General features: G+C 34.5%; 1 protein-coding gene across 1 annotated transcript; it reads right to left on the bottom strand.

Moving 5' to 3' along the window:
* Nucleotides 1-778: 778 nt before the first annotated feature.
* On the bottom strand, nucleotides 779-2,816 carry LOC149172284 (small ribosomal subunit protein eS6-like). Its single transcript, XM_089427681.1, has 5 exons — nucleotides 2,659-2,816; nucleotides 1,734-1,791; nucleotides 1,505-1,613; nucleotides 1,225-1,355; nucleotides 779-1,070 (listed from the first exon to the last, which is right to left on the bottom strand). The coding sequence occupies exons 3-5, from the start codon at nucleotides 1,584-1,586 to the stop codon at nucleotides 1,047-1,049; spliced, it is 237 nt and encodes a 78-aa protein (XP_089283807.1). The 5' UTR covers nucleotides 1,587-1,613; nucleotides 1,734-1,791; nucleotides 2,659-2,816; the 3' UTR covers nucleotides 779-1,046.
* Between the last annotated feature and the right edge of the window lie 24,666 nt (nucleotides 2,817-27,482).

Here is a 27,482-nt window from a genome sequence, read left to right as displayed (position 1 = left end):
AATAATTAGCTTCGCTAAATTACCAATAAATCTTGTGCATTCAATTTATAATAAAGACAACACAATGCCAAATTATAAAAAATAATTAAAAAATAATTATCATGATGTGTATAGGGAAGTATAAAGGCATGGTGCACCATAACCTGAATTTCCTCTATGATCTCCTTAGAGGGACAAAAAAAATAATCAACTTAGGCCAAATTACCAATAAATCTTGTGCATTCAATTTATAATAAAGACACCCCACAATGCCAAATAATAAAAAATAATTATCATGATGTGTATAGGGAAGTATAAAGGCATGGTGCACCATAAATATAAAAATGGCTGCGATCCATAACACACCATTGTTGAGATTACAGAAAAGCAAGGCTTTTAGAGAATGAACTAACCAAAAAGAACATCAACCACAAGATACAATATATATAATCCTACTTGTTCCAACCATAGAAAGAACTAGAATCATTAAATAAAATCACTTGAATTAAAAAAGTACTTTACTTTTGTCCAAAGCTGCAAAAAATGCTTTTGAATTACAGTTTCTAACATATATATATTCAAAGTCTTGTAGTTTAAACCTTCATCAAAATATACCAATGCTATATATTCTCCAACAATTCTCAATAACAAATCATTGCTTCCCAATTTTAAAATTGCACTCAGTACAATGCCATGCAAAGCAAGGAGTTCACCTCGCATAAATAGATAATAACACATAATACTAAGCAACTGATGGTTTTGATGCAGTTGATACACATGACACTATTTTTTTCCCCATTTTAAAATTGCACTCAGTACAATGCCATGCAAAGCAAGGAGTTCACCTCCCATAAATAGATAATAACACATAATACTAAGCAACTGATGGTTTTGATACAGTTGATACACATGACACTATTTTTTTCTAAACTCCCACTCTTGTGATCACGCTGCTCTTTCAACCTTGAAGCACGGAGCTTTTGATATTCAACTGCCTCACTCTTGTCCTTACGCAATTCTAGCATGCTTCTTTTGCAGAGTCAATGGTGTTACAAGCCTCTGAATCTCTAGAGCTTTGCTTCGTGTCTTACCTGAATATAGAAAAATAAGAGAAAACAAATTCTTAGATGACTTACTGTTATTAAGATGCTCTTATTCAATATAGAAGGTGATGTTTGAAAAAAAACTGCACAAATCAAATCAAATTGGGAGAAATCAATGCCAACATAAGGTAAGATGGTAGACCTGATTTAGACTGAAAATTCTGACAGTATGTGTTGACATATTTTCTAACATCATCCTCTTTGGAAAGATTGAACAATTTTCTGATTTTGGATGCCCTTTTAAGTCACTGCATCCTTGGCGATCAATTTCTCCTGAAGACAGAAGGTCCACCAATTCATGCAAGTAAAATAAGGGATCAGGAATTGCAATATCTCCACATCATTAAAATAAACAAATTCAATAGTTACCCTTTTTAACAATGACTAGGTTCAAGATAGAATTATGAACATTAGCATTTTACCTCTGTGCAATAACATGCGTACACGACCTGGAGTAAGAACTCCTTGTTTTATTGGAAAACCTTGCTTATCACATCCTCCCATAATTTTGAAGACATATCCCTTGAACTTCTGGAAGCTGATGACACAACATATTACAACTAGTTACAAACTTTCCCAAACAGAAGACAGTTGCAAAAGGATAAAGATATATTGATCACGATAATAACAAAATTATAAATCAAACCATACCTCTCTAAGGGCATCACCAATAACCTCCTGTGCAAGCCTCTTATCATAAAATGCATGCCTGTTGAGAAACAAATGAAGGTCACAATAGTAATTTCAGATTAAAACACTTGATAGATAACACAGTTCTCACTGAACACATATTCTGATATTGTTCAAGCCTATGTTATAGCCGCAAGAGATCTACTATTTGCAATGGTCACTTGTAAACTAATAGAGCAATACATTATTGTGAAATTATAGCTCTTCAAAGATTACCTAAGTAAGAATGAATAAATCCTATACAGTCACCATGATTTAATTTCATATTATCAAATGTTAACGAACAACAACAATCTCAAGACGATATTTGTGCGGCTTCTGGTGGTGGGAGCATGCTTATAAGCATCCTGAAACATTAAAAGACCTACTGTTAAAACCCTAAAATCTAATGATTGAAACCCTTTATCGAACCATTCTCATAAAAGGCGTCTTTCAGATAAGAAGCTTGGTACTTTTCTTATATTTTTGAATTTCCCTACAACCCACCCAAAAGATTATATTATTTCCAGAAATAGACTTGCAGAAAAAATACACAATTATAAAAACCCATTCTCAAAATTTCAGAGGATATTTACATCTATAATAGGATCTCACACAATTTGAGAACCCAAAAATTATCAATGATTAAAATCATTTAAAAATAAATTATACTGGTGACAAATATCACGATCTCCCATAACCTCGAAGACAAATCCACTTACAGAAGAGCAACAATTCTAGGACGATATTTGTATGGCTTCTTCACACCACCGATGGTGGGAGCAGACTTACAAGCAACCTGAAACATTAAAAACCCTAACATCTATAGTTCGAAACCCTAAAGTTCAAGAACAAAAGCCCCTATCAGCCTTTGTAGAAATAAGTAAAATTTGAGGTAATCACTAACTTTGGTAGCGAGTTACTTCCTGGGAGCCTTTACTCCAGTGGACTTACGAGCTTCTTCTCGGTACGAGCCATGGAGCGAAACTAAAACTTTGAATAAGGATTTGAAGTAACAGCCTCTGCAATGAAAAAAAGAAGACATTATCGTGAACTCTCTGAGACTCGAGAGTAGTCAACATATCCATCAAATTCAAGACCTCTGAGAAACGAGCATCGAGTTTCCTGTAGTTTCTTGCTTCATTCATGACAGAAACCACCGCCTACGAGTCCAGCGAGGGCCACTTTGCAGGAAAGAGGTCCTTGATAAATTCAATACTCAAGCAACTTGTTCCTGAGAAATTCAATACTTCTTGTTTGAGGAAAGAATTTTCGAATTCTTGCATAAAAAAATTCAGGCACAAAAATAACTAACCTTCCTAGCGACCTTAGAACAAAGGGAATTGGGCTTGCCATCAAAGGTAAGCTCCTCGAGAAGCACTCCTGAGCCTACACAACCTTAAGCCTCTAGAGCATATTGGCACATTCGACAGAGAAGTCAAGGTAGACTGCCCTACTAAAGGCTTCAAGGAGATAATGTCCCTCAGTAAAGCAAACGCCCTGGCCGCGGCCTAGAACGCATTGCAAGCTTGCTTGAGCCCTTTGGCAGAGGTTCGATCGGCGGAAAGGGCGACAATATTGTCTAAAGAAAATATCACTAACTTACTCGTATCGACGATATTAATTCACCAGATGCTTCGGAAGCAGAGAGTAATAATCGAATTAAGAAGAGTTGCGAGACGTTCAAGATGAAGAATGATTTCATTTGCGTTTTGAGAATGGAATAAATAATTAGGATGGTTTAATGTCATAAAATAAACATAGTCAAAATATTTTTTCATAGCAAGTATATACGAATGCCCATTAATATCGCCGGCAACACAAACAATTCCCTCGCGAGACGGTTATGGATACAATCATCATTAAGCCACAGATGATAATTCAATCGTCTAACACTAAATCAAGGATACAACACAAATGGCATGGGAAGGGAGTAAAAAAAAAAAAAATGGGAGGGGAGTTTAAAAAAAAAAAAATGGCCCTAAGATGTAGTTAAATTATTTTAGTTTTAAAAATAATATTATATATAATTTAATATCATTAATAATTTATATAAAATTATTTAATAAAATATATTTAAAACTTAGTGGCATTAGTTTTTTAACAAATCAAAATATATCATTTTGCAATCAAATCAAAATATACCATTTTGCATGAGTAAAACAAAATTAAAAAGTAACACCTTAAAAAGTAGAAGATTAAACTCTTGTATTAAGGCACATTATTGGAGCTCTAATAAAGGTAAGATTAAACGTTTTTCTACACAATTCTAATGGTAACTTTAATATTTAAGAGCTATCTTTAATGTTATGTCTGTCTCTCAAGCGGTTGTGCAATAGAATGTTACTCTTTGTATTTAAGTTCTATTCTCCCTTCTATTATAATGATAAATAATTTTCACTCAATTAAATTTTCAACATTGGAATACTTTATCTGTTTTTAGAGAGGATTACAAGAGGGAGGTTATCCCCACCACTTTTTAATTTTTTAGTTGTAAATAGAGGAAATAAAGATCTTTATTTATGGTTAGACTTAATCTTATGATGCATCTTTGCCTATTATACTTACTAGGTTACCTAGGAATGCTTGTAAGTTTGGGAAAATCTTTAAAGAATATTTTTGAACATTGTCAATATGTTTGGTGCTCCTTAAATAGTATTATGAATGAAAATGTTGAGTTAAATCTTTTCCATTATACCTTCATGGAAATAACACCAACATGATGCATTAACCTTACATATGGTTATTACACTATCTTTTTTGTTTTAGCTACATAACCTTTGAACCACTTATACTTATTGTTTTAGAAGCTAGGATTGAGACCCTCGTTGCTTTCAAGAAAATGAAATTTACCCACATCATCAATCACATTCATGGTTGGCAACATACAAAGTGCTTTGTTACGATCCCCTTGTCTCATGATATTCTCTTATATTGGCTCGTTAATCCCTTCTTTGTTCAATCTATGAAGATGTTGTCATACAATGAATTTCTAGTGAGAAAGAAGATATCCTAGAGCTCAAGAAATATATTTCATTTATTACAAATATTGTTACCTATCTAGGTGTTGTTCCCACACCAAATCTAGGTTAATCATATGCAATTGATCTTCTTGTTAGTCTACCAGTTATGGATGTAACAAATTTATTCTCCCCCCTTTACTAGAGGTCCTAGTTCTTATAGAGGGCCAAATTCTTTCATACAGAGTCTATCAATCATATACTTCAATTCTTCCTTTTCCCCTATGTTCTCCAACTATGTCTACTCCTAATTAGGGAGCATCTACCAATCCCTTACATTCATCCAATGCTAATTTAGTTTAACTTTGACCTTCCCAACCTAGTAAAAAAATTGACTTAGCAAACAAGTAACAAGGGCCATAATTATGGGAAGAAGTAAACTAATAGGAAAGAGAATAAAAACCACTTGCAAGGGTGGAATGAAAACAATTATGGTGGAAAAAATAATCTTAACCAAGGCCGAATAGAACCAAACAAGGATGTAGATGTCATGGGGGCTTCACTGGGGGAGAAATACGATACCATGTGCATTCATATTAGGGGATATATATGAGGAAAAAATGACATATTATATTAGGGCGTATATACCAGGGTAAAGGGTTTTTATATTGGTAGGTATAAAAAATGGAGCTCAAATTCAATGAAAAAATATAGAGTATAAAAAATGTTGGTAAAAAAATGGATACCTATAATATCTAGTGAAATTACGGGCATTTTAAATTGGGAAGGTTTATTGCGTTCGTATTAATAAGGGGTTAAATAATGTGATTTTTAGAGGTGTTTTTCAATATGTAGTCAAATTAAGGGCATTGTTCAATATGCCATGAATGCCTGTGATATGTCAGGGGTTCATTGAATGTGGCCCCTATGGTAAATGTAAACATCCTTTCTCTTTGTGGGGATGATTATCAAGCTTATGAGTGTTCTAATCTCATGAACTATAAACTAAGCAATGGCATATCAAAACAAATTAACCCACAACAACCTACATTTTTACGATGCCCTTTCCCTTGACATAATTTTTTGCTAATCAAGGTGAAGCATATAAATCTTTGACCTCTTTAGAGTTCTCCCAACCAAGTGACCACTCCTGTTATAACATTTTGATGGTTGCTAATGTGTCGAATCTCCAAATGCATAAAAGTCATTATTAGACACCTAATATTGAGTCTCATATTGGTAAGGAGACTATGCTTCCATGTCACAATTTCTCACATTCTACTTTATACACCTAAGCCGCTTGAAAAATTTGCATCATTTTTTCTGAAATATTCTTTAGGATGAATGACAAATAATCCTCATGCTAAGGATTTTCAAGACTACAATATCATTACATATTTGGTGCAATATCCTTGTATTGTATATCAATTAACGACAATGTAAACACGACCTTCACGACATAAGTACTTGTAGAATGCTATTGAAGGTATTCACGTTTCACATTCAAAGTTAATGCCATTTTATTTAAGTAATGTTCAACCATGTATCCCTCCTTTTCTGGCTTCTCAAGTCATAATTACTATTAGGAATTTTTCTTGGATCATGTCATCAACACTTTATAAATTATAAGCAAACATGCTCTTCTAGTCTGCTTACATCATAAATTTACATTGAGATCCTTTGATATGAGTCCTGCCAAACTTCTAAGACTATACATCTAACTTACTCATTACCATTGGTGGTAAAATTGCTTTAATTGATGAGCAACTTATACATGTTGCTCTGGGATACAACATACTACTTTGGTGGAACTTAGTATAACAATGCAATTTCTGAGATGTCATGGATGGAAGCACAACACCCTCATGGGAAGACATATGGTAGCAAAGATTAATTCTACAATCTATCCCTAATTCGAAAGACATACATCAACACTATAGGGCCCAATGCAATGAATTCATTATTGAATATTAGAATAACCCCTTACCAGATTGACAATAATCCCTAGAGAGGATTACAAGAGGGAGGTTATCCCCACCACTTTTTTATCTTTTAGTTGTAAATAGAGGAAATAAAGATCTCCATTTATGGTTAGACTTAACCTTATGATGCATCTTCGCCTATTATACTTACTAGGTTACCTAGAAATGCTTGTAAGTTTGGGAAAATCTCTAAAGAATATTTTTGAACGTTTTCAATATGTTTTATTTATGGTGCTCCTTAAATAGTATTATGAATGAAAATGTTGAGTTTAATCTTTTCCATTATACCTTCATGGAAATAACACCAACATGATGCATTAACCTTACATATGGTTCTTACACCATCTTTTTTGTTTTAGTTACATAACCTTTTAACCACTTCCACTTATTGTTTTAGAAGCTAGGATTGAGACCCTCGTTGCTTTCAAGAAAATGAAATTTACCCACATCATCAATCACATTCATGGTTGGCAACATACCAAGTGCTTTGTTACGATCCCCTTGTCTCATGATATTCTCTTATATTGGCTCGTTAATCCCTTCTTCGTTCAATCTATGAATATGTTGTCATACAATGAATTGCTAGTGAGAAAGAAGCCATCCTAGAGCTCAAGAAATATATTTCATTTATTACAAATATTGTTATCTATCTAGGTGTTGTTCACACACCAAATCTAGGTTAATCATATGCAATTGATGGTCTTGTTAGTCTACCAGTTATGGATGTAACAAATTTATTCTCCCCCCTTTACTAGAGGTCCTAGTTCTTATAGAGGGACAAATGCTATCATACAGAGTTTTTCAATCATATACTTCAATTCTTCCTTTTCCCCTATGTTCTCCAACTACTTCTACTCCTAACTAGGGAGCATCTACCAATCCCTTACATTCATCCAATGCTAATTTCGTTTAACTTTGACCTTCCCAACCTAGTCAAAAAATGACTTAGCAAACAAGTAACAAGGGCCATAATTAAGGGAAGAAGTAAAATAATAGGAAAGAGAATAAAAACCACTTGCAAGGGTGGAATGAAAACAATTACGGGGGAAAAAATAATGTTAACCAAGGCCAAATAGAACCAAACAAGGATGTAAATGTCATGGGGGCTTCACTAGGGGAGAAATATGATACCATGTGCATTAATATTAGGGGATATATATGAGGAAAAAATGACATATTATATTAGGGCGTATATCCCGGGGTAAAGGGTTTTTATATTGGTAGGTATAAAAAATGGAGCTCAAATCCAATGAAAAAATATAAACGGGTATAAAAAATGTTAATGAAAAAATGGATACCTATAATATCTAGTGAAATTAGGAGCTTTTTAAATTGGGAAGGTTTATTGCGTTCATATTAATAAGGGGTTAAATAATGTGATTTTTAGAGGTGTTTTTCAATATGTAGTAAAATTAAGGGCATTGTTTAATATGCCATGAATGCGTGTGACATGTGAGGGGTTCATTGAGTGTAGCCCCTATGGTAAATGTAAACATCCTTTCTCTTTGTGGGGATTATTATCGAGCTTATGAGTGTCCTAATCTCATGAACTATAAACTAAGCAATGAAATATCAAAACAAATTAACCCACAACAACCTAAATTTTTACAATGCCCTTTCCCTTGACATAATTTCTTGCTAATCAAGGTGAAGCATCTAAATCTTTGACCTCTTTAGAGTTCTCCCAACCAAGTGACCCCTCCTGTTATAACATTTTGATGGTTGTTAATGTGTCGAATCTCCAAATGCATAAAAGTCATTATTAGACACCTAATATTGAGTCTCATATTGGTAAGGAGACTATGCTTCCATGTGACAATTTCTCACATTCTACTTTATACACCTAAGCCGCTTGAAAAATTTGCATCATTTTTTCTGAAATATTCTTTATGATGAATGAAAAATAATCCTCATGCTAAGGATTTTCAAGACTACAATATCATTACATATTTGGTGCAATATCCTTGTATTGTATATCGATTAATGGCAATGTAAACATGACCTTCACGACATAAGGACTTGTTGAATGCTATTGAAGGTATTCAACTTTCACATTCAAAGTTAATGCCATTTTATTTAAGTAATGTTCAACCACGTATCCCTCCTTTTCTAGCTTCTCAAGTCATAATTACTATTAGGAATTTTTCTTGGATCATGTCATCAACACTTTATAAATTATAAGCAAACATGCTCTTCTAGTCTGCTTACATCACAAATTTACATTGAGATCCTTTGATATGAGTCCTGCCAAACTTCTAGGACTATACATCTAACTTACTCATTACCATTGGTGGTAAAATTGCTTTAATTGATGAGCGAGTTATACATGTTGCTCTGGGATACAACATACTACTTTGGTGGAACTTAGTATAACAATGCAATTTCTGAGATGTCATGGATGGAAGCACAACACCCTCATGGGAAGACATATGGTAGCAAAGACTAATTCTACAATGTATCCCTAATCCAAAAGACATACATCAACACTATAGGGCCCAATGCAATGAATTCATTATTGAATATTAGAATAACCCCTTACTAGATTGACAATAATCCCTAACTGGGAGAAAATGAAGATCAAATCATCCACATGGCCAATAACCTTAATAAATGATGAAAAACTACAATTACAATACACACTACAAAATAAGCGAATCAAACATAAAAAGAGATGAGACATCCTAAGTTAGGGAAAGCATAGCTTAGGAACTTACACATTAAAAATGACCTATCTCATAACAATCATAGCAACAAAGGAAAACAAACCTCAACTTTATAGATAAATTATGTAGTCCATATTAAACCTAGAAGTTATCTAATTACAAATGAAGATGATAGTGATAAAAAAACATAGAAATAAAATAAAATACTTTTTATTAATTATGTAATATTTTTTTAAAATTATTATTATATAATATAATTTTGACTTTTGAAAATTTAAAAACATTTAATTTTTCATAATAATAATAATCATTTTTAATTAAGATTTTGGTGAAGTTAAATAAATATACGAAATTTTATTTACAAAATTATTGTAGTATATTTTAAATACATATAAATTTCATATTTTTAATTAAAATAAATATTTATAAAATAATGGAAGTGGCATTCTTAATTTTATTTATTTTTAATGGATTTTAGAAATTCAATGATTTTTTAAATAAATAATATTAAAAGTATCTCATTATAACTATAATTGGTATATAAATAAATATTGTTTATTTTTTAGTTTTATATTCATATAAATATTTTAAAAAACAATTTTTTTTTTAATAAGCTTTTGCCCTTTTAGATTATATAGTGCTAGATAATTGGAATCTTTGAGATTTAAGTAAATAAAAAAATCATATAATTTAAAAATAAATTTAACAAAACTTATGTTTTAAAAAGCAAGTAGGCCTCCACTAGCGACGTAATCTAGTAACTAGTTTTTCAACAATGTCATGGATCGTCTACATTCATTGAAGAAATGCAACCGCTAATTTCTCGATGATTTCTACGGTCTTTTCATATTTCCAAAATTCATTACTTGTCATCACGCTCCCCCACCCGGCCGAAAAACAAAAAGCAAAAAAAATTGACATGACACCGAACGTTAATGTATCGTCGTCACTTGACGTCACTTGACGGGAAACGTGTATTGACGCGAACATCGTAATCCGTTGGAAGATTTTCGACTTGACGGGAAACGTTACGGTAAAAAGCTGGTGTGACAAAGCGGATTCACGTGCAGCTATTTGTCCGTTTCAAAGACGTGGAATTCAAAATTGTGGCCGTTTCCTTAACAATTAAAAAAGAAAATAATGAAAAAAAATATTATTTTAAGAAATCTGAACAAAGGAAAATCGAAAAGAGAGTTAAAGGGGAAAAGTAATAAAACAAGCGGCTACTACAAATGGTATTAACGACCAGGGATGTGGCATGTAAACTCTAGTAACTGATACCTTTCGTTAACTAAATTCTTAATTAAGGCCGTTAGATATGCATTTAGATTATGGGGTTATAAAATCTTCATCATCTAAACTATTTTGAAAATTTGAAATTTCTCCAAGATTCAAATATAGACCAAGCCTACTGCCTAAATATACATATTTATTAACTTAATAAAAATAATTTAAAATGACCAGTAAATTTTAATGGTATTAAAGATGAGGTGTGGCATGTAAATTCTAGTAACTGAAAAATTAAATTTTCCTTTAATCAATTTTGAATTTTAAAGGTTTGAAATTTTTGAGAGCCAATTTTCAATATAGACTAAGCCTATTGCTTAAATATACATATTTATCAACTTAATTAAAGTAATTTAAAATTATAGGATTAAAATAATTTAAAATTATAGGTAAATTGTATTAAAAATTTATTGGTATGCCTTAACCATTCTATTTTATTATTAATCTCTACTTTCAAGGAGGGATTATAGCTTATTGTCTACTGGTTAAAGCATTTTGACTTTTAATTAATTACATTTTCCTGGTATCCATAAAATATTTGTATCTAGAACCTAATCCCTTGTCAAGAAAATTGAATCGATGACCTTTCAATAACAAAAGTGATTTAAGGAATTAATTTTCTCTACCAATTGAGCTAACCCTATTTGTGAGATCACTTTATTTAAATTTTTTATGATTGTTTTAGTTGAAATATGATTATTAAGATTTATTTATTTATTTAAATGGCACACGATAAAATTATTGACTAGATCAAGAATTTCAAGTGTTTAAAATACTTATAAATGCATAAATAGATTTAGCATTAAGTATTTAAGAAACTAATTTTCTCTACCAATTGAGCTAACCCTATTTGTGAGATCACTGTATTTAAACTTTTTATGATTTTTTAAGTTAAAATATGATTATTAAGATTTTTTATTTATTTATTTAAATGACACGCTATACAATTATTAACTAGATCGAGAATTTTAGTTGTTTAAAATACTTTTATAAAAGCATAAACGATTTAGCATCTTAAAATACATGTGGGGTACAACAATTCTATAGATTATATAGTTGAAACTTTTCATGTCAATAAAAGAAAAAACTAACCCAAAAATATGTTTGGAAAAAAGAAAAAACATCTAACAATTACAATAACCTTTTGTTTTTTTTAAGAAAATAAATATATAATTTTCAAAATTCCCATTTTCATCGATTTGATATAATTTTAAAATTCTTCTTTTCTCAAAAGAAAGAACTTACTTTTGCTATTTGAGAGGAAATAAAAAAGTACAATCTCTTTGCTCCATAGTAGCATCCTTTGATAACTTAAATACTCCACTGAGAACAAAATCATAGATATATCATAAACCATTAGTATATATTTGCAAAATATTTAAAAAATCCACATACATCCATATTCATTAGTTGCATTGGTTTTGTTCATTGCTCGTGCATAGAAGATCTTTGCAATTGAGAAATTTGCAACTCTATCCCATTGAAAAATTTGCAACTCTACAATGGAGAATTATTGATTATGCAATATATTGAAAAACTCTTGTACTCCATTGCCTCACCTCTTTTGCATAGCATTTCTTCTACATAACATCTTACCACAATGTACTTTCACTTTTGCATTGTAGTGGAGAACTCTCCAATCTCTAGTGGAGAAATCTTCCACTTCTCCTCCTCACCTCTTGTACGTGGAACCTTAGTGTATTTTCCTCCCTATAAGCAGTTGAGTGTATGGATAAAAATGATATAAAAAGTAGTGGAGAAAATGCATGGAAATGATATAAAAAGTAGTGGAGAAAATTGCTTAAACTTTTGAAGAGCATCGCTACAGTGGTATTATAAAATAAAGTTCTATATGAAGAGGTAAAGGAAGTCACCAAGAAATTATGGAAATCACCACCAACACTAGGCTTTTTGTCTTTAAACATTTTGGTCTAAAAGTTCCTATGTATATCTATCATTAAGAAGGAAAGAAATAAAATAAAACTTTGAATTCAAACACATGTAAAAGAGATTTTTTTCATACATATATTGAGAGAATGGGTGGGATGTTGTTTTCATGCTATAAACCACTACCTTATTTCATAAAATTTTATGTGATAGCTCCATATAAATTTTACCTTGTTTACTAAGTTAATTAAGTTAGTGGAGAGTGAGATCTAGAGCTAGTAATCTTGGTCAATTCAATGTCATCTTGCTCAACTTATCTTCCTGTTCCATTCCCCACAACATCCCTTCTGGGTTTAGTGCACGTTTAATGCCATGGCATAGCCATATAACTAGTGACAATAACTATTGCAAGAGTTTAGGGAGTAGTTATGGGGGAGGCCCTTAAAAACTAGGTTTTAACCGAGCAATCATTTTTATATTGAATTGCATGTTTTCTAACAAGAAAATCATTTAACAAACAAAATAAATTACAACAATCAAAAGTTTTTTTAAAACTCTCAACTTCATGGATACCTATTTTTGCAATAAAACTAATTAAAATCCTTGACTTTATAAGTGTCATTAGCGTACGTTTTCTACACTATTCTCTTGAAACTTAGGTTAGCACCACTCTTACTTCTTGTATAGCCATTTTTTTTTTTGCTACACTGTATTGAAGCATTCATGAAGCATAAACTTAAAATAAATTTACCAAAAAGTTATATATGGTTTTTGAAGCAGATATAATTTGGTTTTCTCCAACCTAAGTAGGGAACATTGTTCAATAAGTATCAAAGTAGGATGATATATGACATTTAAAAAACAAATTAATAAGCTAGAAATATCTTATATAAATATTGAGGCTTAAATGGTAAACAATAACACTAAGTTAAAAAGATTATTTGGCCTTGATTATGTTTCAAAATTTTATTAATAAAACAATCTGTAAGTTTGGTGTCTAATTAATTTTTATTTTCCTTAATGCATTAACAACTTGTACTTTTTTGTAGTTTATCAACTTTTCTATCGAAATTGTTGATGTTGTTGATCCGTAGATCATGAGAACTATAAATGGAGGTAGGTAAGGATAAAGACAAAGATTTCATATATAGTTGGGGTTTGAGAGGAAGAAACATGAAAGACTCTAGGGAGAAACTATAGAGGAGGTAGTTCAAATAAATTATAGGGTACAAAATGTTTCAGAAAACTCACAATTTTCTAATTATAGGGTACAAAATATTTAAGAAAACTCACAAATTTTTAGAAACCCATTTTTTCAATATCACCTCAAATAATTGAATTTCTAAAAGGGGTTTTTCTTTGGTTTTTGACGAGGTATAAAGGAATTTTAACAAATTCATAGTAATCCCTACAAATTTGTATCACCACTTGTACTGGATGTGATGAAATATTGCATAACAATCCAATGATCTAATCATTGTAGAGATTCAAATTGCTTAAATTAACAATTTAAAGGGATAAGCAAAAAATGAACCTACTCCATTAAATTGATAATTGTTTTCAATGAAAAGCCTATTTTTGTTTTCCATTACAAATTATAGTAAAATTTCATCTTATGCTTTTATTATAATATTGTCTAATTTTTCATGACCATAATCTTTTTAATTTTTTAACACTACATTTCCCACTACTCTGAGTCTTCTCTATTCATTTTTTTCATACCCACTTACAATTTCTGTAGTTGATGCAAAGAACAAGAAGCCTCTCAAACTCTTCTATGCAACTCTATTCATTTTGTTAAAATCCACTTACAATTTCTATGGATGATGCAAGGAACTAAAAGCCTAACAAAGTCTTCTATGGGAATAGAGCAACTTCTTCCATCATGAAATGTAGCATAACAAACAAACCCATTGAATAGTTACTTCGCCTAGACTGTTGCTTTTAGCTTCGCAAGAAAGCACAAAGGTATTTATTATTTTTTGGGGAAGCTTTTTTTCATAAAACAAAGACCACAAAGAGTTTTTAAAAAAGAAAAATTCTATGCTAAAAAATTTCAAAACTTGATGTCCCATGCCCCATTTTCTGGATACACGTTGCAATCAATATCTCGATCCCATATTAGTGCAAAAAATAAGCATTGAAAAGTAGATATACAGAGTCCACCAATATGGAACAAAAAGTCAATAATACCCATAGTAGATTTGTTCGTAGAAAGAATCCATCAAAGAGGGACACCAAAATATTATAGAAATAGAAGAGTTTTACAAAAACTCTCTCGACGTTTCCATGGTAGAGTTTCACACTAGGCACCCAAAACCATAGAGAAACAACCCAATGTCTACCAGATGAAAAAATTGGAGATAATGCTTCCATGTTGATTTTGGAGTTGGTTTGAGATCTGTAAGTGGTTGTTGAGAGATCCTTTCAACTCCTATCTCTAATTTTAGAATTTATTCGATCTAAGACCAACTATGAAATTTCATTGTAATTGGATGCATGTGTGCAATACAAATAGTATTTTGTATATATTTTTGAGTACTATCTCTCCAAATACATTTTCTTTGTCGATATCAGAGAAGGTATTGGCTTAAATCCTTCATGGGAGGGCGAGGAAGATGTGAGATAACCTTGAATTTATTGATATGTAAATAGATTAAGGTAGGAGATTGTGTTGTGTGGTGTGTTTGTTGTGAGTAAATTTCATTTTTGAGGGTTGATCTAAGTTGTCAAAAGGGTGGCATGCTTAGTGTGCATGGTTGGGATCTGTAAGGGATGATGTGCATGGTTGAGATTCAATGCATAACAAATTATGAATATTGCATGATATTGAATCCATACAAAAATAGGCAAGGTGACTGTGCATCAATTTGACTCTGTTTGAAGGGCATGTGTTACACAACATTTTGTCATTGTCCCTGTACTCCCCATTCCTTGATCCTGGAGGACCTCTACAGTGAACCCCACATGCTTTCCCTTCATGAAGAAACCCCCATTGTGTCCCTCTTCATGAGAAAATCAATTCTCTTTTGCACCATTTCCCCTGAAACTTTTGTTTTTCCCAATTTACAAGACCGACACTAATGGACCTTGTCTTTCTCGCGTTAATATGTAGGGATTAGAACTGTCCCTAGTGCCAACTGGAGTGACTAAGTTGTGTTCTAGTCGCGCCGGTCCTGTTATGGAGAGTTTTTTTAAAATTAAGATCTGAAGCTTCCATCTCTAGAAGCTTCGTAATGGAAGTCTGGTAAATGGTTTGGCCAGATGGGGTCGAGGATGTTAGTTTGGGCTCCTTTCCCCTATAATAATGGAACGACCTCAAGGGATAAGACCTTCTCCCATGAGAATATGATCCATCTCCCATTCATTTCATCCTATATAAACCTCCCTTTTTCCCAAGCACAAGCTAGTGTTAGTGTTAAAGTTTTAATGTTCATGTGCTAGCGCTATTTTGGTTTGGAGTAAATAGCAAGCTATTCATAGTTGTAGCTCTCTAGTTGTGTGAGGGAGAAGTGTGATTTGGTTTGGAGTGAAGCCTAAAGGGAAGAGCCTTAAAACTATTCTTGTTGAGGCCATCATGAAATGCTAGAAGAAGTGTGTGGGAACCTTGTCTTGTCAGAGGAGAACGACAACATCAAGATAGTGGTTGTAATCTCTTCTTGATTCAATATATATGCAACTATCGATTGATTTCCTACATGATTTGTCATCTTACTATTCATGGCTTAATGTTTCTTGACTTGTTAAGTAGGTTGAATTACAATTTGTCTATTATCATGGTTGTTGTTTGTTGTTGTTTAATTGTTTCATGGCTTAATTTTTCATCAAACAGGATAAGTGTACTAAGAGGTAGGCTGTCTTAATTGGTTCTAACCTAAGGAAATATTCCATAGAATGTACCTGTTGTGGCTAGACCCATTATCAGGTTAGAGGAATTTGTTTGTGTCTGCACTTATAATTTTACTTCACCAAAAATTCGCGACTCCGCTGGGGAATCTAATCCTTTTGCTTGTATTAGATTTCATGATTTCGTGTGAACTTTTCGAGTTCCACTTTTTCCCTTTGGTTTTGTTTCTTTTCTCCTGCTTACTGGTCTGAGCTTGAAATTCATAGTAGTATATCTGGTCCTTGTTTCAAAAAAATATTTATTTTTTCCTTGACTTCCTCAATCATCGCGATTAATTCGCAGATAGTCGTGCCGATCAGCACGATATGCTGAAAAACAGTCGTGCGGACCTCCCTCTCGCATGTGTTTTTAGTTAGGCAGTCGTGCTAATGCATGTAAGTGAAGATTATGGTTTGTCCAAAATCTTGTCCAGTGTGTTTTGCTCTCATGATTTCGACCCTTTAAGCTTTTTAGCCCTTCCTCTCCCTATCTAGAAAGCTTCATTTAGCTTGCTTTGCGTGCTTGCTTGGTTTCGTCCACCCTCTGATGTGTTAAGTTTGGCCCTGTGTGAAGTTATATTTTATTTTTTCTTTGAATCCCTCGATCAACGCTATTTTTGGCCAAACAATCATGTCGATCAGGCCTATCAGCACTAGTTTTAGCCTGAAAATGTTGATCAACACTACTTTTGGCCCAAAGTTCCCTTTGGTCTCTGAGTTAAGGAAAATCAGAATTTCTCCCATTCCAATGCCAGTGCGTCTTAACCTTCAGATTCTCTTCTTCCACCCAGAAGTGATTAGGATGCTTTGTTTTCAATTGAGCGAGTGAAAGAGTTTCGTTTGTTCTCTTATTTTGAGTGTCTCTTTTGTCTTTCCAATCATAAATTACATTGCTTGGTTTGTTGATTGAAGCATTTATGTGTTTGGTTTGTTCGATTCAAGGAAGAAATTGCTTTTAGTTTCACTTATAATGCTTTGGATTTGATTCATGCTTATTTGTTTGGAATTATGAAAACTTTCATTTAAAGTGATTTATGTGAAAGTTTCATTTTGCATTTTATCAAAAGGAGAACATCATTCTAGTTTACTTAAGTGAAAATATTTCATTAGTAGCATTGATGCTTCATAGATTTTTGTGGTGTGGTTTTTGAGGTTCAGAATTTGGATATTCCACAGTTTTCATTTTTGTGTTGTCTACATTTCGAGTCTAGAACAAGACTCCAATATTGCATTAGTAGCGTTATTGAGAAGCTAGAATTGCATCACCATAAGCATTTGAAATGAAATGAAACTTCTTATGTTGTTATAGGAATATTAAGTGCATTTAGGAGATTTATTAGTGAAAGATTTCATTCTCCGATTGTTGCATTAATTGTGTGTTCTCTATCTCTCAATTAGTGATAACTTTCGTCGAAGACAAAGATATCTTTTCTCATATAGCTGCTTATAAGAGTTTCTAGATGACAACGGTAGGGCCTTGTAATTGAAACCTAATTCAAGATCAACAGTTACAATTTATTGAATTAACCTAAGGAAACATTGAAACTTAACACTCACATTTAGTGGTCTAGGCTAGAGACATGTTTCGATGTCTTTAAAAACCTAGCAGTTGTCATTCGCTTCGACAATAGACAACGCTAGTACGGACTTGTGCTCCCCGTACCATTGTGTATATAAAGGGAGACCCCACTAGGTTTGAAATCCTTTATCCATTAGATGTCAATTCTATCGCCTTGTAAACGTGATACACCAAACATAGCATTTGGGGAGATTACCTACTCGTACTTCTCGGTTCGCCGGGAGGTATTCTGCAGTTCACGGTTACCTCGTAATCCTTCATGCCTAGAATACCCTAAGTAGTCATTTTTTATCTTTACTGACCCTTTAAATTTGAAAAGATCATCGAGCACTTGTCCTTTTGAGCTCATTAACTCCGAAAGTGACTAGAGTCACCTTTCGTCCTTTTCTCAACTCTTAAAATATGAAAAGGCAAACTTTTATTTCAGTGTCTTAAAATTAACTCCCCATGAAATATTCTTGGTTAAAGTTATCTTCCTTAATGTTTATTTAAAAGTCGATTCCAATGGCAACATTTCTAGACTCTACCAGTCAAGGGTTCCCCTCGGATGGGAATCCTGGTCCTTTTCCTTCTTTTGGAAATGCTGGTGCTCCTTATATGGCAACATTGTACCTCCTTGGGTTAAACATTGGTTTACCTATCTAGTTATTTTAAACCTCGGTGATTCTGAGCGTCCTAACTCCTGCCCCACCATCTCCTTCATTTGAATCACATCACGTTGATTCTAAGGTTGACCTCTCCCCTTCTTCCCCTATTTCTTCCTCTTCCTCTTCTACTTCAGCTGGTGAAAGTTTGAAATCCAGTAACCAGGAGGCTAAGAAGAAGAAGAAGAATAAGAAGAAGATGAAGAAGAAGTATTCAGTTAAGCGAGAGGCCAACCATGTAGCTAATACTCCAAATGCACCTCCTGTAGACAAACCTTTTGATCCTCCACGGAAGGTTAAATTCCCTTGAAAGCTGCGTAAGGGTGACCATCTCCTTCGAGACTGTTCTGGAATTCCCAGAGTCTTAGAGGTATGGTTTCAAAATCTGGACCATCCCCATTGACCTCTGGAGATCATGTCGATTCTACACCCTCGGTTAGCGATGGTAAGAAGAAAGGGAAGATTAGATTACCCTGTAGGTTATGTGAAGGAGAGCATCTCCTTCACCTTTGTCCTCTTATGGATAAAGATTCCAAAGTCTTGGGAAACCTTATGGCTCCTCAACCCAACTTCCTATTGGTTATCAGAGGCTTTCTTTTGACCCTCTCTTGGTTGGTTATCGGAGGATTTCTTCTGACCCTCTCCTGGTTGGTAAAGAGATTGAATTAGGTTCATCTCTTTCCTCTCCTGCTCTTCATGAGTGTGACTCTCTTCTGTCTGTTCCTGACCAACCATTGGTCGAAAAGAGTGTCGAATTATCTCAACCTTTAGTCGATAACTCTGTTTCAGAAGAGAGTAGTGATCATACTGCTCATGTTCTTCTCGTCTCCTCAGACTCTCATGAATTGAAGAGTGACCCTCCCGTCCCAGTTGTTCAGGAGAGCCCTTCTCCTATTTCTGCATAGCATGGGGGCAATCATATGATGCCCCCACCAAGTAGTTTTTTCGTTTCTTTTGATTGGAGTCACTTGATTGCTTTCCGCCTCCCATCTTATGTGCCTTTCCGTATTATAATACAATCCTATAATATGGTAGTACATACCACTATATTAGATGAAGGTGCGTCTATTACTATCATGTCTTCTACTAGTTGGAAAGTGTTGGGTTCGCCACAACTTGTGCCTGTCACACCTGTTGGCTTTAAATGAAGGAACCAGTCAACCCTTAGGGATCCTTCCAAATTTCCCTATCACTTTGGGGGGAAAGACCATCTATATAGACATGATGATAGTCCAAGGTCCCTTAGATTTCAATCTTCTCCTTGGATGTGACTATGTTTATATCATGGGAGCTCTTGTTTCTTCGATTTTTCGTGTGGTTTGTTTTATCGTTCATTGGTCTCCAGGTACCTCCTTTGCAGGCAGTACCTTCCTTACCACAGGTCAATTATGTGTCTACCCATTCCGTCTCGGCGTCTGCTGATGATCACACAGATGGTATAGTACATTATGTACTGGGGGCATTGGAACTTGATCTATCTATGGTACCAGTTAACATGTATTCCTCCCAAAGCGTGGTTCTTCCGTCTAGTGAAGACCTCTTGGGAGCCATGTTCTCATATGGTTCATGAATAGAGGCCATGAGGATAGTTATTTTACCATGTCAACCTTGTTAAAAAATGAAATAGGTCTCCATGAGCATAGCTCCTTGTCTTGTGTCAAGCTTGTTAAAAAATTAATCAAGGTATCCGAGCATAGTTATTTTTCTTGTGTCAAGCTTGTTAAAAAATGAAACAAGGGTCCCGAGGTTAGTTCTTTTACCGTATCAACCTCATTAAAAAATGAAGCAACTCCCTTTTCCAAATCGAGTCTTTGATTAAGATCTCGTAAAATCCCAGTCGAGTCTTTCCAAGATCTCGAAAGTGAACCTTCATTCCATCCACTTAGTTAACTGAAATGAAGCTTGGGGGGCATGTACCTCAATTGAGTCATTATGATGTGGGCATGCAAACTTATAGCAAGCATAGCTTTTCGTTTCAATCTTGTGTAAACATGAAACCGAATCCAAGCAGAGTTCTCCATGGTTCAAGCTTGTGTAAAAATGAACCCATGCCCAATTTACATCTTTTGATTGTCATTTATCAGCTAATTTTTGCTAGATGAGCCTTTGTTGTTTCATTCCATCACCACCATTTCTTTGGCCGATCATATGCTTTCACTTGGTTTTTTTTCCTTTCCTAAGGGAGCACAGCGATGAGTGGTTTTATTAGCCAGCCTCTTGACCATTACATGATTTGAGAAGTTCCACCATTGTCGGCACTAGTTGCTACCCTTTATACTACTCGTTCCTCGAAGACAAGTCACCTTTAAGCTCTTTTCTCGACTCGTTAAGCTCATATAAAAAGATTTTCGAGTATCCATTTTGACTCGTAAAAGAGAACAAAATGGGGGGTCCACTTTCAAGCTCTTTTCCGACCCTTTAAAAGCAAAAAGATGGTTGAGCCCTTATCATTTCTAACTCGTTAACGGATGCAAAACGTTGTGCACCCAGTATAAGTTTACCCCTTTTTCAGGCGCTGAGGCACTATTTATGAAAAAGGTGCTCCTTGACTGAAATGGTCAAGCAGTTCTCTCAAGTATTGTTTTCTACCTTCTCGAGCTTCAGAGACACAAATGTATGAAAAGGGACAATGTGGAGTTTTCTTTTCCGTGTCTTTTTCAAACTCTCCAAACATGAAAAAGATATCGATTTACTCCTTTGTTGGACTCGTTAAAGTATTAAACGACATCGAATTTGTCACCATGACGAACATGAGCTTCTCCTTCCTAGGGCTCGTTAAACTTACTAGGCCAGATTCATCAAAAGGATGAACTTACAGTGCAAGAATATGCTATTCCCTTCAAGCTTGCAATTAAAAATAATTGGGCTACTTGCCAAAAATGGTGGGGGAAAATTTGGAAATCTAATCAATTGTGTTGGCAACTCATTGTTGAACATGACACTTTCTTCTTTGTGTCGGGTTTGGATATCCTCCTTTATGTCGTTAAATTTCCTGGGTTGGTCCGTTAATTTTTGCCTTCCATTTGATCTCTGCCACATCATCATGACCACTAATCCTATGGATCCAAAAGCTGCCAAATTTCCAGTTGTGTCGCTGATATGTTCAAGAATTGTCCTTCTGCAATTATATTTACCTATGATTCTCTGTATCATCCAAAATAATTTTGCATCCCTTCATTTCTTGTTGATCATGTGGGAAACATTATGGCCCTCCTTCGACACGGTCGTTTCCCATCGAATTCAGCTCATTATTTGGGAAGTTGACCAAGAGACTCCCTTCCAGTACCTTAGAGATTTCATGCCCTAATGGAAAGTTCTTCGAACTTGACGACAAGTTCACATCATTGGCTTTCGATCGAGTGATTTCACGGGTGTTTGAATTTAGTTCCTCTGTTCATATTCTGTGAATTGTGTTGATAGTACCTTTAGGACCATTGTCACTATTGGTGGTTTCTCTCGCGCTTGTTAACAATTTACATCATTTATTGGTAATCAAGCGACTTTCTAGCATGTTAGACGTCAACACATCTATTCACATGTTAGAAATTGTACTTTGATCAGGTCGTGTTGGAGCAAAAGACCCTGGGCTCAGATCACAAAATTCCAGGTTGTGAAGTGATGTGACATGGTTATGTTGATATGCATGTCTCTTTCAGATGGATGGTTGTGCCCATACTTGGATCCATTTACATGATCATTCTCTGGATGGCTGCGTCCATGCCACGATTCATGTATCAGTTGACAGAGTTCTCAGTTATGTATATGTATATGTACTTGCTTGCCAGTTTTTCAATGGCAGACTATGGTTCCTTGCACTCATTCATAAAGTGTTTCATCCCTCACTCTAGTTCAGCCTTCACTCTTTAGGGGGCATCTGTTACACAATATTTTGTCACTATCCTTGTACTCCTCGTTCCTTGATCCTGGAGGACCTCTACAATGAACCCCACATGCTTTCCCTTCATGAAGAAAACCCCATTATGTCCCTCTTCATGAGTATATCAATTCCCTTTTGCACCATTTCCCCTGAAACTTTTGTTTTGCCCAGTTTACAAGACCGACGATAATGCCCCTTGTCTTCCTCGCGCTGATATGTAGGGATTAACACTATCCCTAGTGCCGACTGAAGCGACTGAGCTATGAGGGCCACTTTGCAAGAATCCATGGCCTACAAGTGAGGGCCACTTTGATAAATTCAATACTCAAATAACTTGTTCTTGAGAAATTCAATACTTCTTGTTTGAGGAAAGAATTTTCGAATTCTTACATAAAAAAATTCAGCGAGGAAAATAACTAACTTGCCTATAGACCTTAGAACAATGGGAATTAGGCTTGCCATCAAAGGTAAGCTCCTCGAGAAGCAATTCTAAGCTTACACAAGCTTAAACCTCTAGAGCATATTGGCGCATTTGACAGAGAAGTCCAAGGTAGACTGCCCTACAAAAGGCTTCAAGGAGATATTGTCCCTCAGTAAAGAAAATGCCTCGGTCGCAGCCTAGAACGCATTGCAAGCATGCTTGAGCCCGTTGGTAGAGGTTCGATCCACGGAAGGGGCAACGATATTGTTTAAATAAAATATCAATAACTTAGTCGGATCAATGATATTAATTCACCATATGCTTCAGAAGCAATGAATAATAACCGAATCGACAAGAGTTGCAAGACGTTAAAGATGATGAATGATTGCATTTGCGTTTAGAGAATGGAAGAAATAATGATCCAAATTTGGATCCTTAATCTCTCTTAAAGCTACCCAAACTCTGTAAAAACTCATACCGGAGTTTAAAGTCTTGTGGATGTCAAAGCCTATCAGAAATAACCTCTGAACAGTGACAATTTGCAGCCAACACAGAGCAACGAGGACCTTCTGTCAAAGCGCATTGACCGTTGGCCCATGGGGACTGTGCATGGCACAAAAATGGTAGCTAGGAGGCTTAGAACAACAAACAGAGGTTGTTCACGCATCGTTGGACAAAACCCCTCGAAATGGTAAAGCCCTGAGCGCTCGGTCACAAGGAAAGCCAAGAAACTGTGGGAAAAGCGTTGAAACGACAGGCAGGTCCTGCGCTCCAAAACCGGTGGAATATCAGAGGCGTTTCGAGTGGTAAGCGGGTTTGTCAGAGGACCCAGTGATGCCATATAATGATTGACGTGTGTCTGGCGGATGAGAGAGAAAACAGCTCTCATTGCAGGCTAATGTCCGAGCAAGTCAACCGTGCGATATGAGCGATAACCGTAGGATTTGGAGGCCCTAGATCTAACGGCGGGGATTGAACCCGATGGGAAACTGGATTCGACGAAGAAAATAAGCTTCGTCACATAAAGGTTGAAGTCCGATTGGACTGCTGAGTTGGTGGATGAATCATTTCACAGAGTAACCGAAGTAACAAACCGCTTGAGGAAGAGTTGTCTCAGCTCGTGAGGAGACAAGTGGCCACCTCTCTATAAAGCGTTATAGTGATGTTGACGTAGAGCAAGGAATTTCAGCGGACAGATGCAGGCAATCTGAAGAGCCAGGAGAGGAAGCGAACAGACAGAGAGTAAAAGGGGAGAAGAAAGAGAGTAGACCTGGAAGTAAAAAAGCCAAAGTCGAGCTCACTGTAATAGGCAGAGCCACCAAAGATTAGAGGGCTAACAACGAAGAAAACGCTGAATGCACAGAGAGTCTGGGGAGTCACTCGGAGGTCGAGTGAAAAGCCAAAGAGCTCAATTGACAACAACATATTGTTGTTGGAATTGCTTGGAGGTTGAGCGATTCACAAAGGCATGTAAAGGCCAAGCGAAAGAGCTTAGAACAGCCAGAGCCAAGAGCCAGAGTGAGTGCCAGAAGCGAGAGCTAAGAGCCAGAACCAAAGACCGAGCCATAGAGCTAGAGCCAAAGTCAGAGCCATAGCTAGAGCAAGAGCCAGAGCTAGAAAGTCGAAGAGCTCCAAGAGACAAGGGATAGGATGGTGTTCTGAGCCCAATGTTCCTGTATAAAACATTGGAGTTAAGTGTAACACTTGTAAAAGAACTATTGCCATAATCCCAGAGAGCCTAATCGAGTTGATTAGAGCTCAAGGAGACGTAGCCCAAGATATCAGGGTGAACTCCATATACTGTTGCCTTATGTGTTTGTTTTTACTTCTGCTTTAACCATTGTATATATATATATATATATATATATATATATATATATATATATATATATATATATATATATATATATATATATATATCAGTATAAGTACCTTCCCATATTAGCACAAACAATAGATTTTAAAGTAAATATTTAGCTGAAAACAAATACAAGCATACACCCATATTTTCAAGCATTTCTTAATTCTGCATTAGTTAATCATTAAGACTTGGGGAAAATTTAAAGCTTTGGAAGTGGGAGAGGTTCTTGTAAACTAGAAAAAAAGCCTAAGAGTCCCGTTTTGAGATCAAATAATAAGGAATACGAATGCAAAATAAAATAAAATAAACACAGACAAAATATTTTTTCATGACATGTATATACGAATGACCATTAATATCATAGACAACACACAATTTACTCATGAGATGGTTATGGCTACAATCATCATTAAGGGATAGATGATAACTCAATCGTCTCACACTAGCAACAACACAAATGGCATGGGAAGGGAGTTTTTCAAAAAAAAATGCCTTCCAATGCAATTAAAATATTTTAGCTTTAAAAATAATATTATATATAATTTAATATCATTAATAATTTATATAAAATCATTTAATAAAATATATTTAAAATTTAGTGTCATTAGCTTTTTTATCAAATCAAAATATATCATTTTGCAATCAAATAAAAAATATACCATTTTGCATGAGTAAAACAAAATTAAGAAGTAACACCTTAAAAAGTAGAAGATTAAACTCTTGTATTAAGGCACATTACTGGAGCTCTAATAAAGGTGAAATTAAACTTATTTCTACACAATTCTAATGGTACCTTTAATATTTAAGAGCTACCTTTAATGTTTACGTCTATCTCTCAAGCAGTTGTGGACTAGAATGTTACTCTTTGTATTTAAGTTCTATTCTCCATTCTATTATAATGATAAATAATTTTCACTCTATTAAATTTTCAACATTTGAATACTTTACCTCTTTTTAGAGAGGATTACAAGAGGGAGGTTATTCCTGCCACCTTTTTATCTTCTCTTTATTTATCTTTTCGTTGTAAAGAGATGAAATAAAGATCTCCATTTATGGTTAGATTTAACCTTATGAAGTTGTTATAATTAAATAATTATCCTCTTAATATGATGCATCTTTGCCTATTATACCGGCTAGGTTACCTAGGAATGTTTGTAAGTTTGGGACAATCTCTAAAGAATGTTTTTGAAAATTGTCAATATGTTTCATTTATGGTTCTCCTTAAATAATATTATGAATGAAAATGTTGAGCTTAATCTTTTCCATTATACCCTCATGGAAATAACACCAACATGATGCATTAACCTTTAATATGGTTCTTACACTACCTTTTTTGTTTTAGTTACATAACCTTTGAACCACTTCTACTTATTGTTTTAGAAGCTATGATTGAGACCCTCGTTGCTTTCAAGAAAATAAAATTTACCCACATCATCAATCACATTCATGGTTGGCAACATACAAAGTGCTTTGTTATGATCCCCTTGTCTCATGATATTCTCTTATATTGGCTCATTAATCCCTTCTTCGTTCAATCTATGAGGATGTTGTCATACAATGAATTTCTAGTGAGAAAGAAGCTATCCTAGAGCTCAAGAAATATATTCCATTTATTACAAATATTGTTAGCTATCTAGGTGGTGTTCCCACACCAAATCTAGGTTAATCATATGCAATTGATGGTCTTGTTAGTGTCCCAATTATGGATGTAACAAATTTATTCTCCCCCCTTTACTAGAGGTCCTAGTTCTTATATAGGGCGAAATGCTTTCATATGGAATCTCTCAATTATATACTTCAATTATTCCTTTTCCCCTATGTTCTCCAACTACTTATACTCCTAATTAGGGAGAATCTACCAATCCCTTACATTCATCCAATGCTAAATTAGTTTAACTTTGACCTTCCCAACCTAGTCAAAATTTGACTTAACAAACAAGTAACAAGGGCCATAATTAAGGGAAGAAGTAAACTAATAAGAAAGAGAATAAAAACCACTTGCAAGGGGGGAATGAAAATAATTATGGTGGAAAAAATAATGTTAACCAAGGCCGAATAGAACCAAACAAGGAAGTAAATGTCATGGGGGTTTCATTGGGGGAGCAATACGATACCACATGCATTCATATTAGGGGATATATATGAGGAAAAAACGACATATTATATTAGGGCATATATCCCGGGGTATACGGTTTTTATATTGGTAGGTATAAAAAATGGAGCTCAAAGTCAATGAAAAATATAAAGGGGCATAAAAAATGTTAATGAAAAAATGGATACCTATAATATCTAGTGAAATTAGGGGCTTTTTAAATTGGGAAGGTGTATTGCGTTTGTATTAGTAAGGGGTTAAATAATGTGATTTTTAGAGGTGTTTTCCAATATGTAGTCAAATTAAGGGCATTGTTTAATATGCCATGAATGCGTGTGGTATGTCAGGGGTTCATTAAGTGTATTCCCTATGGTAAATGTAAACATCCTTTCTCTTTGTGGGGATGATTATCGAGCTTATGAGTGTCCTAATCTCATGAACTATAAATAAGCAATGCACTATCAAAACAAATTAACCCACAACAACCTACATTTTTACAATGCCCTTTCCCTTGACATAATTTCTTGCTAATCAAGGTGAAGCATCTAAATCTTTGACCTCTTTAGAGTTCTCCCAACCAAGTGACCCATCCT

The sequence above is a fragment of the Pinus tabuliformis genome, chromosome 4_2 (genome assembly GCF_031772625.1).
Source record: "Pinus tabuliformis cultivar Carrire ecotype Pingquan chromosome 4_2, CPIR1, whole genome shotgun sequence".
Lineage (NCBI taxonomy): Eukaryota > Viridiplantae > Streptophyta > Pinopsida > Pinales > Pinaceae > Pinus > Pinus tabuliformis.
Note: the sequence above shows the minus strand (reverse complement) of the source record. Positions and strands in the feature narration are given on the sequence as shown.